This window comes from Lissotriton helveticus, chromosome 11 (assembly GCF_964261635.1).
Source record: "Lissotriton helveticus chromosome 11, aLisHel1.1, whole genome shotgun sequence".
Lineage (NCBI taxonomy): Eukaryota > Metazoa > Chordata > Amphibia > Caudata > Salamandridae > Lissotriton > Lissotriton helveticus.
The window spans coordinates 198,713,921-198,728,088 of NC_136072.1; the positions used below are offsets into that span (position 1 = coordinate 198,713,921).

Sequence of the window (14,168 nt, forward strand, 5' to 3'; positions counted from 1 at the left end):
ATTGTTATTATTATTATATATTTTCTTACTTCAGTTTCATTCCAGGGTAAAAACTGTGATGTTTTGTTGCTTTTTCTTCCTTTTAGGTCAGAGCCTCATACAGAAATGATGAAGTGGGTGCTTGTGAAGAATAAGATCCAAACACATAATGGAGAGTCAACTTTATTTAATGAAAGACTGCTTTCCTCCAGAAAGGTACTGTAATCTAGTTATTGCGGCAATGTAATCATCCCTTCTTATCGGTTCCCTTCCCATCAGAAACACATGCCCTCAGCAGGGCTCATACAGAGATGTAGCCTTCACGTTCCCTCCTTGCAAACAGGATTAGGAAGTAATAGCTCTGAAAAGGGAGAGACAGGGGTGTTCATGCAGTATTCCCTGATTCCAAATGTCACATGACATTGTATGTAATTCAGATCTGATGGTACATTTCGACTAAGTTGGTACACCACGTATGCATTACGTTTGCGCAATACATGGAGTAGGCGCTTCCTGTACCACCACAATACAAAAGATTATCCATGCAGAGGAACAAGCTGCAGGCTAAAATCCTGTTTCTTCAATTACAAAATATGTGATTTCATACTTAGCACTGGGGCTTCACCACTTCAGATTGTGAACCTTAAAAAACAATTGGAAATGTGTTTTTATTTAAAATCAGCAAGAGGCTGACCATAATTTTCGTGCCTAATACATTAGTGCCCTTTTGGCTTTGTGCAGACCGTGATGATGTAGAAACATAATTGTATTGGGCTGTTTTGTTTAGCAACATGTAAGGAAGTCAGCCCTCTTTTACTGGCATATAATTACAGCTGTACAGATAAAAGCTGCATTTCCAGCTGCCATGCATCAACAAAAGGATACCCTACAGACATAAATGCAGTTACTACTGCCTAATTGTATCCCAAAAATGCATACATTTCTCATATATTTACTGCATATGCATACTCAGTTTTGGAGGCGGGTAGGCGGTGCATCAAGGTGTGGTTTGCCTGAGAGTTTGTGATCGACCACAAACCACTGAGTTTCTAGAGATTCTCAAACATTTCTCAACCTTTTCACAATTCTGGAAATGATCAGAGGATTGCACTGAGAAAGTCCTAGATTAAATCTCCTTCCAAAATGAGAAGCATAAAGCAACATCTCAAAGATTGTGGTGGTGTTGGGGAAGTGGTTTCTCCACAGGGAAAATGTTTTCCCTGTGAAAAGCTGAAACTCAAAAGTAACAAAATGAGCAATTGACTAATGGGGCAGCCTTCCACAATGCTCATTGCAACATATGCACAATGCCACTTTTGTAAAGTGACTGGCCTAGCTTTCCAGGTTTACTCCTGCAAATCTTTGTGAATAGAGAACAATTATAAATCTGCACTCATCCACAAGAGTGTTTTACAGGTGTATGTTTCCCTGCGGAAGTCGGACCCAATGGGTGACATCAAATTCATTGTTGTGCTTCAGAAATTGACAGGAACAATGTGAGAGTTAGGAAACAACTTGGAAAATGGTGATGAGATGGAATAGGTTGATAGGCTATCAACAAATGAAATTCGGATTCTTACAAATCTATCAAACAGTGACCTGTACTTTGGTTTCAGAATAAACTGTAATGGTTTGAGTCACAACGATAAATTTACATGTAGATCTATTCCTATGCCCAAGTGTTTCTTTCCCCCTTTTTTGTAATCCACCATTTACAAGTGGAAATTTACACCTGGATGTAAACATAAAAATCTCTACCTACTCAAATGAAAGGGTTGAAACCAGCTACACCTCATATTATGACTGTGAAGTTAATATTAGTAACTTTATGACTGTTTGTGGAGATCTATGCCACTGAAGCGGAGATCTCTGTATAGGAAAATGTAGGACATATTTTTAAAGTTCATTATTGTCATTTTTTTTAAAAACACAAACCTATTTTAATGTAAAATACAATTGTAAAGTAATTTCGAAATATTACTGTTAACGTAGACCCTTTAAATAAAGAGTTAAATCACATCACCTCAGTAATTTGAATGTGTATTTAATATGTTAAATGAATTTATAAAAATGAAGAATTACAAATTGATGTGAATAATTTAACATGAATTCCTAAGAGCTATTACTTTAATTCCCTGCCTGCACTGACACCTATGGAAGTGTTTTGCAGTACCAGTGGTTTGCCATGCGTGGTGGTTTGATACTACTGGGGCTGTAGTAAATTTAGAAGTGTATTTTGTGAATAGCAATGTTCTTGCTCTTTTGTAGATATGCGTTTTGCCTTAGCATCATCCTTTCACACCCCCTCCTTACTTTTTCCTTAACCCCACCTAATTTTTGATGTTATTCTCCATTTCTCACCACTCCTCTTGGCCCCTCCATATGTGGTGATCTGTAGCACTGTGGCAAAGATTTCTGTATATTAATGACAGAAGTGGTGGAGGCGGAGGAATCCACCCATAATTGTGTAGTACTACTGGAGTAACACTTTACATACTTCAAAATGCAGTTTATGAATCGGAATGCAAATTTGTAAATTATCTCCACTGATATTAAATATATGTCAAGGTTTCTAATACATATTCATTTCAGGTATCCAGATTGGCTTTTAATGTTCATTGAACTTATTATGCCCTTCCTTTAAAGAACTAGGCACATCAGAATAGTTTTCAGCATGGTGTTGCATTCCAGTTGAATTGGACTTACATTTTGATCAGCTGCATGTTACTGATTTTGATTGTTAGTGATAGTTAAATTTCATAAAGGGCTTTGACATGATAGGGATTTGAGAGACTTTGCATACTGGAGATTTTTTCATGTTGCTGGTTAACAGTCATAATGTAATCTCGCAATTCCTTGGTTTGGTCATTCCTATTTACTTTATAGTCTCCCACATAAGGGAGAAGGCCTTCTATTCCACACCTGGTATCAATTATTGTAGGTCTTTAATCTATTGATTGTCAATTATAAATAATGATAACATTTTTGATTATCGGTGTACCATTGTGATTGATATACTGGATGAATTCATATCAAATTTTTGTATTATAAATAGCTGTCTTTTTTAAGATTTGGATTGGGGATTCTAATTGCCCCTTATGCATGTTTTGTGGCAGCTAGTTTGTGAAATAGATAATATTGAAGGTTAATCGAGCACTCATTTTAAACATACTCCTTATAGGGATGTATTAATAAGCTGATTTTCGATAATGATTTGATCTTCGTGAGTGACAATGGCAACAGCACCTCCAATGAAATACCAACTTACACAGGCGGGGCGTAAATGTAGTATTATTGATTTTGTATTACTGTCACAAGATCTTAGTCCTTTAATATTAGCTATCAAAATATTTCTGAACTGTGCTAGTGACCATAACCCTCTCGCCCTGTTTATAAATTTAGATTGGGAAAAAAGGAGTGAAGCTGTTGAGGTGGGTCCAATTATTTCTCTGCTAATTGATCTGACTGAGAATCAAGTGGGATTTTGTTGACCCGACTTTGTTTACTGAGATCTATTCACTGAAAACAAGGCCATGGTAAATAACCGTGTGTCAAAAGATGCCCCAGTTAGTACTATGATAAACAATTTTGCAGCTTTATGTCAATCCATTCCCCAATCCCTTATAGCAAACCCTATGATCAAGCAACCGATCTCCCAACAGTGGTTTAACTCTGCCCATTCTGCTGCACATAAACAACTGAGGACAGCTTTAAAGTGCACCTGAGAAGTAAAGAGAGAGTTATCTCAGCCTGTGAGGTCTATACGGTCATGATGAACGCCAGAAAGGAGGAACATAGAAAATCAGTATAGGTTGATTTAGAAGCAGCAGGGAGTGCCAAGGACACCAGACACTTTTAAAAAAAAAATTTTTTTTTTTTTTAGTTGTAAGTTAGTTAGTTTTTTAGTTTAGTTGTAAGTTGTATTGAAAAAATTGAGTTGCAGTAAATAGTTCCATACATAAAGCAACAATTATTTAGAGTTGTGTAAAAGTGTCCCAAGTGAAAATGTGAACCAAAGTATTAGAATAACATAAGTGAAAAATTGTGCAAGGTTTCAATAATTTGTTGTTCATAAAAGCGACCACTTTCTTTCCTCAAATTACATGACATCTATACAATCATTTAAAAAAAATCTTTTTTAGAGTTTTTCAAAAACCTTTACTGTATTTGAAAGCATGGTACATCAATGCAATAGAAAACAAGCGCATATTCAGCATGTGATGTGACATAGCAGTGGCATCTTCCCATGCAACATGTTGTACAGCTTAATATATTCATCGTGAAATCCACATTATAAACGATCCCAACTCCCTCCCACCCAAGAACTCCCCATTGAGGTGCTGAAATAAGGACATCCGAAGTAATTAAGCATGGAACAGTCCAAAATACTCCGTCCTGCTAGGACAGCTCTATCACCTTTTTAAATCGCAAAGTAGTTGCACAGTACAGTAGGCAAAAACACTCAGTAACATTGTCTGAGGGGGTTCCCGAGTAGACAGAGGCTAAGGAAGTCAGTAATGTCACAGGCCCCAGGAACACCAATAATCGAGCAAATAGCACAGTGCACAGTTATATAGTATTGAACCATACATAGCGGAGAGTCACAGGGCACATTTACTAGGCAGTCTCCCCTCCCTCCATCTCCTCTACCTCCTCCTCCCCCTGGCGGAGTAGATATGCTGTGAATGGCGCCCAGATGTCCTTAGGTCACGATCGCAATGGTAAGAGTTCTGTATAGTCATGTAGTCCTTCCTGCCACATTGCCATGGAACTGAGCCAGCATTTAAACTTGGGAACCCTCCCACGTCCCCATCTACATGCAACTAATCGTTTGGCAAGTAACAGACTGAGGGCTAGGAACTTCCTGTGAACAGTATCTACAGACTGTATAAGGCCCAGTAGTGCATGGAGAGGGCAAGGTGGCATAGGTGACCCCAGCATATCCGCAAGGCCAGCGAAGACCTGTTCCCAATAGATGGCAACCTGAGAGCAGGACCAGGCCAGGTGGAAGAAATCGGCGTCGGCTGCTCCGCAGCGTTCGCAGGAAGCCGTTTCGCGTAGGCGAAATCTATGCAGCCTGGCAGGGGTATGGTAGAGGCGGTGTAAGAATTTGTAATGGATGAGCCGTAATCTGTTGTTGCCAGTAACCGCACTTGTGTGAATACAACTGTTATCCCACTGTTCATCAGTCAGTGGTTCAGCCAGATCTTTATACCATTCCCTTCTGGCCCTGAGAGGTGTAGAACTGAGCGTGGCCTGTACATGTTTGTATAGCATGGAGACAACATGGCATGGGGCCTCTGACTGCACTATGGTGTGGAGTGGTGCGAAGACATCAGGTTCAGTAGGGAACGTCGGGGTAAGGGCACGAACATTTTGTCGCAGTCTGGTGTATAGAAAGGTATCCATAACCGAAGGGGACGTCTCCCCAAAAAAGCGTTCTGAAGTGCGGAAGGTACCTTGCGTATATAAATACCCCCAAGTCCGAATTCCCAGCTTATTAAGCAGCTTGTGGCAGAGGACCTCGCAGGCAACTTGCAAGCGTGGGCCGTTAGCCAAAGGGAGGAGGGGTCAATAGTAAAATGAGCATTCAAGCGTGCGTGCAATGCGGATCCAGGCCTGCACAGTACAATTTACAGTTGAGAGGTCACCCTCTCTCAGTCGTACCAAGGTGTGAATGTAACCCGAAGGAACAACGGGAGCCATGTACCCATCTTCGACAGCCAAGTATGCCATGTAAGGAGGAGGATGACACCAGTAGGTGGCGAAATGTGCCTGTGCGCAGGTATAGTATTTTTCAAAGTTGGGTACCTCAAATCCTCCTTTGTGAAATGCAAGCATGAGAGTAGTGAGGCTGAGTCGTGCCTGCTTCCCTCCCCAGATCAACCTAATGATCTGAGAATTAGGGGAGCGAAAGAAAAAGCTGCCCGGGTTATACGGAATATTAACAAATAAATAGAGAAGACTTGGTAAGATCACCATTTTGATTAACGCGATGCGACCTGCCATGGAGAGGGGGAGATGCAGCCATTTGGTTATATTATCTGTAATTTTGTCTAGCGTAGTGCCATAATTGGCCCTCATCATTGCATCTTTGTCCCTGGTGATCCGTATGCCTAAATATTTTAATTCATCCTGTTCCCACATAAGAGGGTAGTCTAGTTGGAACTGGGATGTATTTTCCGTAAGTGGGAAGATGGCGGATTTGGACGAGTTTATTTGTACCCCTGCACTGCCTCCAAATTTAGTAATTTCACGCAGCACCGGATTTAAATTATCTTGGTGCTTTTCTATATAGAGCGTCATGTCATCCGCATAAAGGGAAATGAGTAATTGACGGGACGGATATATGAGAGAGCAGGGATTGTGTTTTTGGCGGAGCATTGCAGCCAGTCGCTCGATCGCAATAGCGAATAGGATGGGAGATAGCGGGCAACCTTGGCGGGTGCCTCTCTGGATAAGAAACTGAGTTGATCTGGCGCCATTAAGTAACACTGTAGCCGTGGGTTGGTGATAGAGCAATTTTATCCAGTCTATGAAGCTAAAAGGCATTCCCATATATTGCAGTGTTCCGAATAGGTAATCCCACTCTAAAGAATCGAAAGCTTTTGTAGCATCTAAGAACACCGCCACCGCGTCGCATTTGGGGTTTGATGTCTTGCAGCATAGCATGAAGAGTGCAAAAATTGTGGGAGGTAGCCCGATTGGGCACAAAGCCTGCCTGGTCTGGCAGCACAATTTTCTCCATAAGGAGATTAAGGCGAGTGGCCAACACTTTAGCAAGAATCTTGGTGTCACAGTTGAGTAGGGAAAGCGGGCGGTAGGAATAGCATTGGGTAGGGTCTTTGCCTGGTTTAAGTAGGGAGGTAATAAGTGCCTCACGCATAGTGCAGGGGAGGCTGCCCTCTTCGAATGCAGCGTAATAAACTTGTTTCAATATGGGAGCCAGAATGTGGGCAAATAGATTATAAAAATCAATAGGAAGGCCATCGGATCGGGGAGCCTTACCCGACCTCATACTCATAATAGCATCCGTTATCTCATCCAGTTCCAATTCAAGATGAAGGAACTTCTGTTGGATTTTTCCCAACCATGCCAGTGCAACATCTTCAAAGTATGCAGGCAGGTCAAGAGGTTCATTTCTGGGAGAGGAGTATAACGTTTGGTAGTGGCTCCGGAAGGTGTTAAGTTGGTCAGATAGATTTCTGTGTACATTACCCGCAGCATCATGTATCTCAGCGACATAATTGGCAAATCTAGGAGGTTTAATAGAGTTTGCCAGTGCCTTCCCCGGCCTATCTCCTTCACCATAGACCCGGGCCATATAGGGCCGGCCTACGAATTTACACTCCCTGTCGGCTAGCTGTGTGTAGTCTGACAATTTGTCACGCATTAAGGCATTAATGGAGAGGTCCGAAGGGTTACTCTTCATTGAACTTTCTAAATCTCGGAGTTCAGTTTCCAATTTGTGCAGGTCTGAGCGAATGGATTTCAAAACACCCCCCGCCTTGGCTATGCACCACCCTCTAACCGTAACCTTAAAAGCCTCCCAGACTGTAAGGACGCTGTCTACAGAGGAGATGTTGCGTTTGAAAAACTCTTTCACGTCTTGTTCCATTTCAGCTTTTAAGGCTGAGTCCCGAAGGTGCGCTGGGTTAAGCCGCCAGGACAGGTACGGAGAGCAGTCCTGCGGGAGCCTTAATTCCAGAAGAACGGGGGAGTGGTCGGAAAATGTACGAGTCAGGTGAGTGGCTAAGGTGAGCCAGGGGGTGACCCCTGCCAAGGCAAAAATATAGTCCAGACGCGCCCAGGTGGAGTGTGGGGTAGAGAAGTGGGTGCCTTCCCTATCGGTAGGGTGAAAGTGCCTCCACATGTCAATTAGTTTGCCGTCTTCAATGATGCCGCCTAGTGTGCGCTGAGAATTGGTATAATGCGAGGGTAGAGGTCTTGGCCTGTCCGAGCTAGGGATAAGCGCAGTGTTGAAATCGCCCCCCCCCCAGATCACACGTTGCGATTCCTAGCGTCTGGTTTTTGTCCCATAAAGTAAGTAGTGCATTTGGATCGTCCACATTTGGGCCATAGAAACTAGCAAACAGGATATCCTGCGCGTGTATTCGCCCCCAAATCAGGCAGTACCTGCCTTCTCTATCGGTATCCATCCCCCCTAAGGTGAACGCAACCCCTTGTTTGATAAGCACAGTCACCCCCCGTGAGTAGCTAGAATAAGATGAAAAGACGCGGCTGCCGGCTCATTTGGTCGCAAAGCGTGTGTTGGTGCGAGGGGCGAGGTGTGTCTCCTGCAAAAGTGCAATATTCACTCCGTGCCTATCGAGGTAGCCAAGAATCCGTCTACACTTTCTGGGTTCGTTAAGGCCTCTAACATTCCAGGAAATTATTTTAAGATTCAGCCGCGCACTAGTGTCCCCCATGCTGGATAGCAAATGTCATGATGTGTAACTGTGTGTGAGCCATTGTGGAATACGTGGCTATCGCATGCTGGTGGGGCCTAATTTCAGACATAGAGCATAACAAAGCCATGATCCTAACTTCGGTACATTGCAAATAAACAGCACATACCCTCCCACTACCCACCCACACCGGCGACCCTAACTTGCCGGGGAAGTAGACCCCCCCAATAAACCACAACCCATTACAACACTAGAAAGGGGAAGGGGAAAATGGTATCAAAAGTCCTTTCAAGAGTCCAAGTGAGGAGGAACCAGGGGAACACCCTGCTAAGGAGGGGGGAGAAGATTCACTAGGGGCGCTCGACCTTCCCTCACATCTCCTATCTTTCACCCACTAAAGCCAAGGTCCGAGAGGAGCACGTGGCAGTGGGACCGAGATGAAACCTGAGCCAATATGAAGAGTTTGAGGCAAGAAATGTACATAACAACAGGGGAATAAAAGCAGTCTTATACATCACCAAGGTGGATCATGGCATCGGATGCCACCCAACAGCAAAGCGTCCTTGTAGAGCAGTCCCGGGCCCTTGAGGTCAGTCTTGCTGGGAGAGAGGAGACGGCGGTCTGGAATGGCCATCTGATTCCGCAGGGCCGGAGGGGGCTTTGTTGTAGTTTTTGAGGTAGCCTTCCACCTGTTGCTGCGAAGTGAAGAAGATTTGTTTGCCGCGGTGCATAATTTTCAATTTTGCCGGGTAGAGCATAGCATATGGAATTTCCAGAGCTAGTAGTTTTTTCTTCACTCCTGTGAATTTGCGGCGTGCTTCTTGAACAGTGGGGGTAAAGTCGGGATAGAAAGATAGGGTGGCGTTGCCATATTGCACCTGTTGTTTTTCCCGGGCCAAGCGTAGAAGGGTGTTGTGGTCTTGGAAGTTTAGAAGCCGGGCAATGATAGGCCTGGGGGGAGCCCCAAGAGGGGGGCGGGCAGCAAGGGAGCGGTGTGCCCTCTCGATTATTAGGTGCATGGAGAACGCCTCTTTTCCGAACAGGTCCCCAATCAATTGTTCAATGAAGTCTTCCATGTTTCCCGTATTTGTCGATTCCACCAGGCCCAAGATACGAACTTTGTTGCACCGAGACCTGGCTTCTAAGTCTTCATTCTTATCCGCGATAACTTTTAGGAGCCTGTCCATTTTGGTGAGTTGGCGTCCAGCAGTGGTAGAAGCGTCCTCCAGATCAGAAACCCTGCTCTCAGCTTCCTTCAGGCGGGTGTCGTGTTGGTCCACTTTGTTCACCACGGCATCCATTCTGGTGGTCAGCGCATCCATTTTAGCGTCAATGTTAGAGAGGCTTTGTCATTCCATTCTTTCTCAGGGGGTGAGGCAGCGTCAGACGCCGGCTCCGTCCGGAGCTGGGAATGAGCAGCTCTGCGGGTCTCGTAAGGTAGCTTGGACTGCCTAGGGTCATTTTTCCCCATCTCGGGAGTAATGGGAGCAAAGAGGCAAGTTGGAAGGTAGCTGAGGTTTGAGAGCACCAGGCAGGCGTACAGCATGGCACGGTACGGGGCCAGGGCCACCCCAGTATATTGGGTTATAGTCTTAAACTGCGCCAATAGGGTCATGTCTGCCCTGGATGACTGGGCCGGCCGTCCCTCGTGTAGACACCTCGAAGTTTGGGGGGGCAAGCAGCCCTGGTCACCCACTAGTAGAGCTGAGATGGGGGAGCGAACGTGGAAACCCCCAGTAATCTGCAAGAGCCGGGAAGAAATGGCGCCAAATGAAGTGAATGGGGCCTTTTGCCGGTATCAGGGCTATGGTCTGGCTTCAGTTATTGGAGCTGTGGCAGTCCGGGCCCCCACGCGATGCGTGGGATTCGGCACTCTGCAATGCACTCTTCCGCCGATGAAACCGGGCCAGGGCGCCACAGCACGTCCGTGCGTTTCGGGCGTGCGGCCTAAGGGTGACACCAAGGCTCGCGTATGGCCCGTAGCGGGTTAGAATGCCCTTCCCTCTGGGGCGTGAGTCATGCATCGCTGGCACCGATTCCGGCGGGGAGGTGGGGAGTGTGCCTCTCTTGCGCTTGCAATGCCCTGTCCTCCGAGGGGAGCCAGTATCAGCGGCGACTCACCCCAGCGCAGGCAGTCCGGACGAGATCCAGGCTCCGGAGGTTTCGTGATGACAGGCCCGTGTAGGCCTCAAAGCCTTGACGTCAATTTGGCAGCCTTGCGGTCCGAGGTAGGGCCCGTCGCTCCGGACAAAGCAGGAACAGTATTTCTCGGCAATCAGGGCACCGATCACAAAGTGTGAGGTATCGGCGTGTGCAGTGTCCCCTCACGAGTCCAGCTGTGTCATGGAAAGGGCGAATACTTGCCTCAGGATGGTCTGTAGGATGTTGGAAAGCTCAGGCGGGCTGGTGCCTCACATCAGTGCGGCCATTTCAGTCAAGTGCCACCTAGCGCCCCCCAAGGACACCAGACACTTTGGGAAATAGTGAACCGTCCTTTCTTTACCGAAAGTTCTGCCCCAAAGGTTGAATATTTACTCTCAACAGACACGTGGTCCACCCATTTTTCCCAGGTCTTCAAATCTGACACTTCTCTTCAAAGAAACCCATGATCTGGGGTTACTTTAATAACAGACCTTGAGGCTGCTATGCAGTTAAGTCACTCTATAGGGGTAAATTGAATAATTCATGCCAATACAAAGTGTCAACTTGGAAAGGCCCTGGGCCTGGATGGTGTCCCTGTGGACATGTTTAAAGAAAATATTGAGTTTGGGGCTCCTTTGCTTAGTAATGTGATTCAAGCAGAACTCATGATACCAATAATACCTACTTACCGAGATGCAATTAACATACCTGTTTTCAAAAACGGTGACAGGTTTAACCCAACCTGCTATCATCCATTTTCATTGCTGGATTCCACTGTAAAAATCTTGGGCCAGGTTCTCCTTTTGAAACTGGAGGAGTGGACAGAAATCAACAACATATTGTCTGATGTCCAATATGGTTTTAGACCAGGTATCGGCATGGTAGAACAATGCTTAAATTTGTCTTGGTTATTTGGAACGTGCGTGCACTAAAGGAAAGCACATTACACCTAGTGTTTATGAATCTCTCAAGCGAATCTGATACTGTAAAGTGCTCCAAATTGTAGCTTATGTTGGAAAAAATGGAGGTAGAAAAGGCATTGGTCACTTTATTGCAAGGTCTTAATTGGGACACTATGGTCAGAGTAGGCTGCAGTCCATAAGAGGACTGCACTTCACTATCAAGCAGCAACTGGGGCATGCAACAGTATCTATATGGGTCCAATTTCTGTTTTTAATTTATATTAATGGGTTGGAAGGATACTTCCTGCAAAAAATGCTGGATATCCCAAAAGTAGGTAATCGTTATATCATTACTCTGTTAAATGAAAATAATGCCGTCCTTATCGCTAGGACTGCAAATGGTTTTCAGACTTTGATGAAAACCTTTTGTGAATATGAAAAATCTTGATCTGATGGTAAACAACATTTATCCTGATTAGTGGCCTCAAAGACACTAAATCCAAAGTGCATCGAATAAAACTTGTCCCAGCAGCTAAAGTCACTAATTTTAATTATTTCGGGATTTCCCTTAATTCTAACCATAAATGAATCCCACAATTGGCACCGAAATCCCAACAATTTTCTAGAGTGATTAAAACGCTTTTTAGCTTTGCTTCAAAGTTGGGTAATCACCCTGTCAGAGAGATGCTAATCCTTTTTAAGTCTAAATGCATCCCGGTTGCCATCTCTGGGGAAGGTGTTTGGGGATATTCCAATCCTGAGATCTCGAAAAGGTACAAAAGAGTTTCCTTTGCAGACTCTTAGCGGTCCCCAAAGGGGTGGCTTGTTTCTTCTGTCATTCTGAACTTGAACTGAGCGCTTTGGAGAGCATGAGTGGGTCGGCCCCTTTGTTGTTATGGCTTACGATTTGGCAAAAACCAGAGGCAGGCCTGACAAAATCAACCTTAAAAGATTGTATGGCTGTGGATAATATGGCAAACATCCTCTGGTTAGCCTATGTTCAGGAATTTTCAGTGAGTATGGGCGACCCAGGGGGGCAGATTTACAAGCCCCCTGTGACACATTGACACCGCCGGTGTGTCACTTCTGTGACAGCATCGTCGTAAACAATGTGCCACGTTGCATCTAGGGAGATGCATCACGTTGTAAAACCCTGCGCTACATTATACCTGCGTCAGGTATAATGTATGCAGGGTGGGCGTTCCGTCGCAAAGAAGACTCGTAAAAGTGACGCAGTGAAATCTACAAGATTTCACTGAGTCACTTTTACGACGCCACTGCGTCAAAAACGTACGCCTGCTTGTAGCAGGCGTAAGGAGTGACGCAGCACAGCAAGTATAGGCCGCCCCTGAGCAGTGCTGGAGTTGGGTCACGCTTGCAACACAACTCAAGCACTGTGTCACCTTTACGCCGACAGATGAGTCACGCATCTGTCTATCCTTGCGCCACGGTACGCCGCAATGTAAATGCGGCACATCCATGGTGGCGCATCGCTGCTAATATGCAGGGATGCACCTGTTCTTGTCAATCTGCCCCAGGGTATTTATTCACTAATCCGGACTCAGTTGAGCCTAGTTCAGCATGATGTTTTTATTTTTAGAGCAGCACCATCATGATTATTAAGCCAATGTCCACTATGGTTAATTTCGTTGCTATGTTTCATAAATATGGGTTGGAATATTTCTTAACTTTGATAACCCTTAGAATTGATTGTACTTAACTGGACTTTGCCTTGGTTCATTAAATTTCCTTTTAGCATTTCCACAACAAGGAGTGTGGTTTCCATTTCTTCCAAATTGTTCTTGTGACAATCATTCCCCAAAAATTCTATTATTCACTTTATGCTTTTTTGCATATTATATCGAATGTGGCGCCTATGCTTTTTAGTTTCAATTTTACATTCCGTTAATATTAGAACTCATAAGAAGGCAATGCTATATTTACAGCAGCTAGGATCTGCAGAGGTCTGACGTGCGGTATTCAACTATATTAAATGGTCGCTAAAAACTAGAAAAAGTTACAGCATTTTCACCTAAAAAATGGTTTTCCTGTGACTATTTTTATTATTCTTATCTAGCTGATAACATACTATGATGAAGAAACGGTTCTACGTTTTAATCTTTGATTGTCTTATGATTGTTTTAACTTATGAATTATCAAAGAGTTTTATCATTCTAAGCACGACATGTATTTAGTGATTTATTAATTCTTTTAATAGCTGGTTATAAATTTTGAGTGTATTGACTACTATGAGATTTTTTGGGAATTTTATGGCTATTTTTACTGAATATACCTATTTTGACTGACTGCCTACTCATAAATGTCATTATGACTTGGCCCCAAAATGTTGGTAAAAGTGCAAAGAGGGTAGTGCCATTTCTAGTTATATTACTTGTATATGAATATTCCATAAATTATCCAATTTTAGATGTTTTGTGATCAATTCACAAACCCGTTCAATGGCCCTTGAAGTAACCCTGTGACAGTACTACTTTACATACTCATAAATGCCTTTCTGAGTTGGCACTAATGTGCACGTGATACAGCCCAAGGGGCCGCATACTAAGCAATTTCTTTGCGATCATGCCATTTGTTTCAAATGAAAACTGTTTACAGCACAAGATGTAACTCAGTGAGGATGAGGTTTAGATCTTGAACTGTGGACAAAATAGCAAGGGTGGCTCCTCCGCTATGGCGCAGGGGTGTCACCCACCCTTCCTGCAGCCAAAGGGAAAAG

General features: G+C 44.2%; 1 protein-coding gene across 1 annotated transcript in view; it reads left to right on the forward strand.

Moving 5' to 3' along the window:
• LOC144791266 (uncharacterized) overlaps window positions 1–14,168 on the forward strand; it is a 1,067,603-nt gene that overhangs the window by 44,192 nt on the left and 1,009,243 nt on the right. The window contains exon 2 of the mRNA XM_078665920.1: window positions 87–195. Within this exon, the coding sequence (XP_078522046.1) occupies window positions 87–195 (109 nt within the window). The remainder of the gene's footprint in view (window positions 1–86; window positions 196–14,168) is intronic.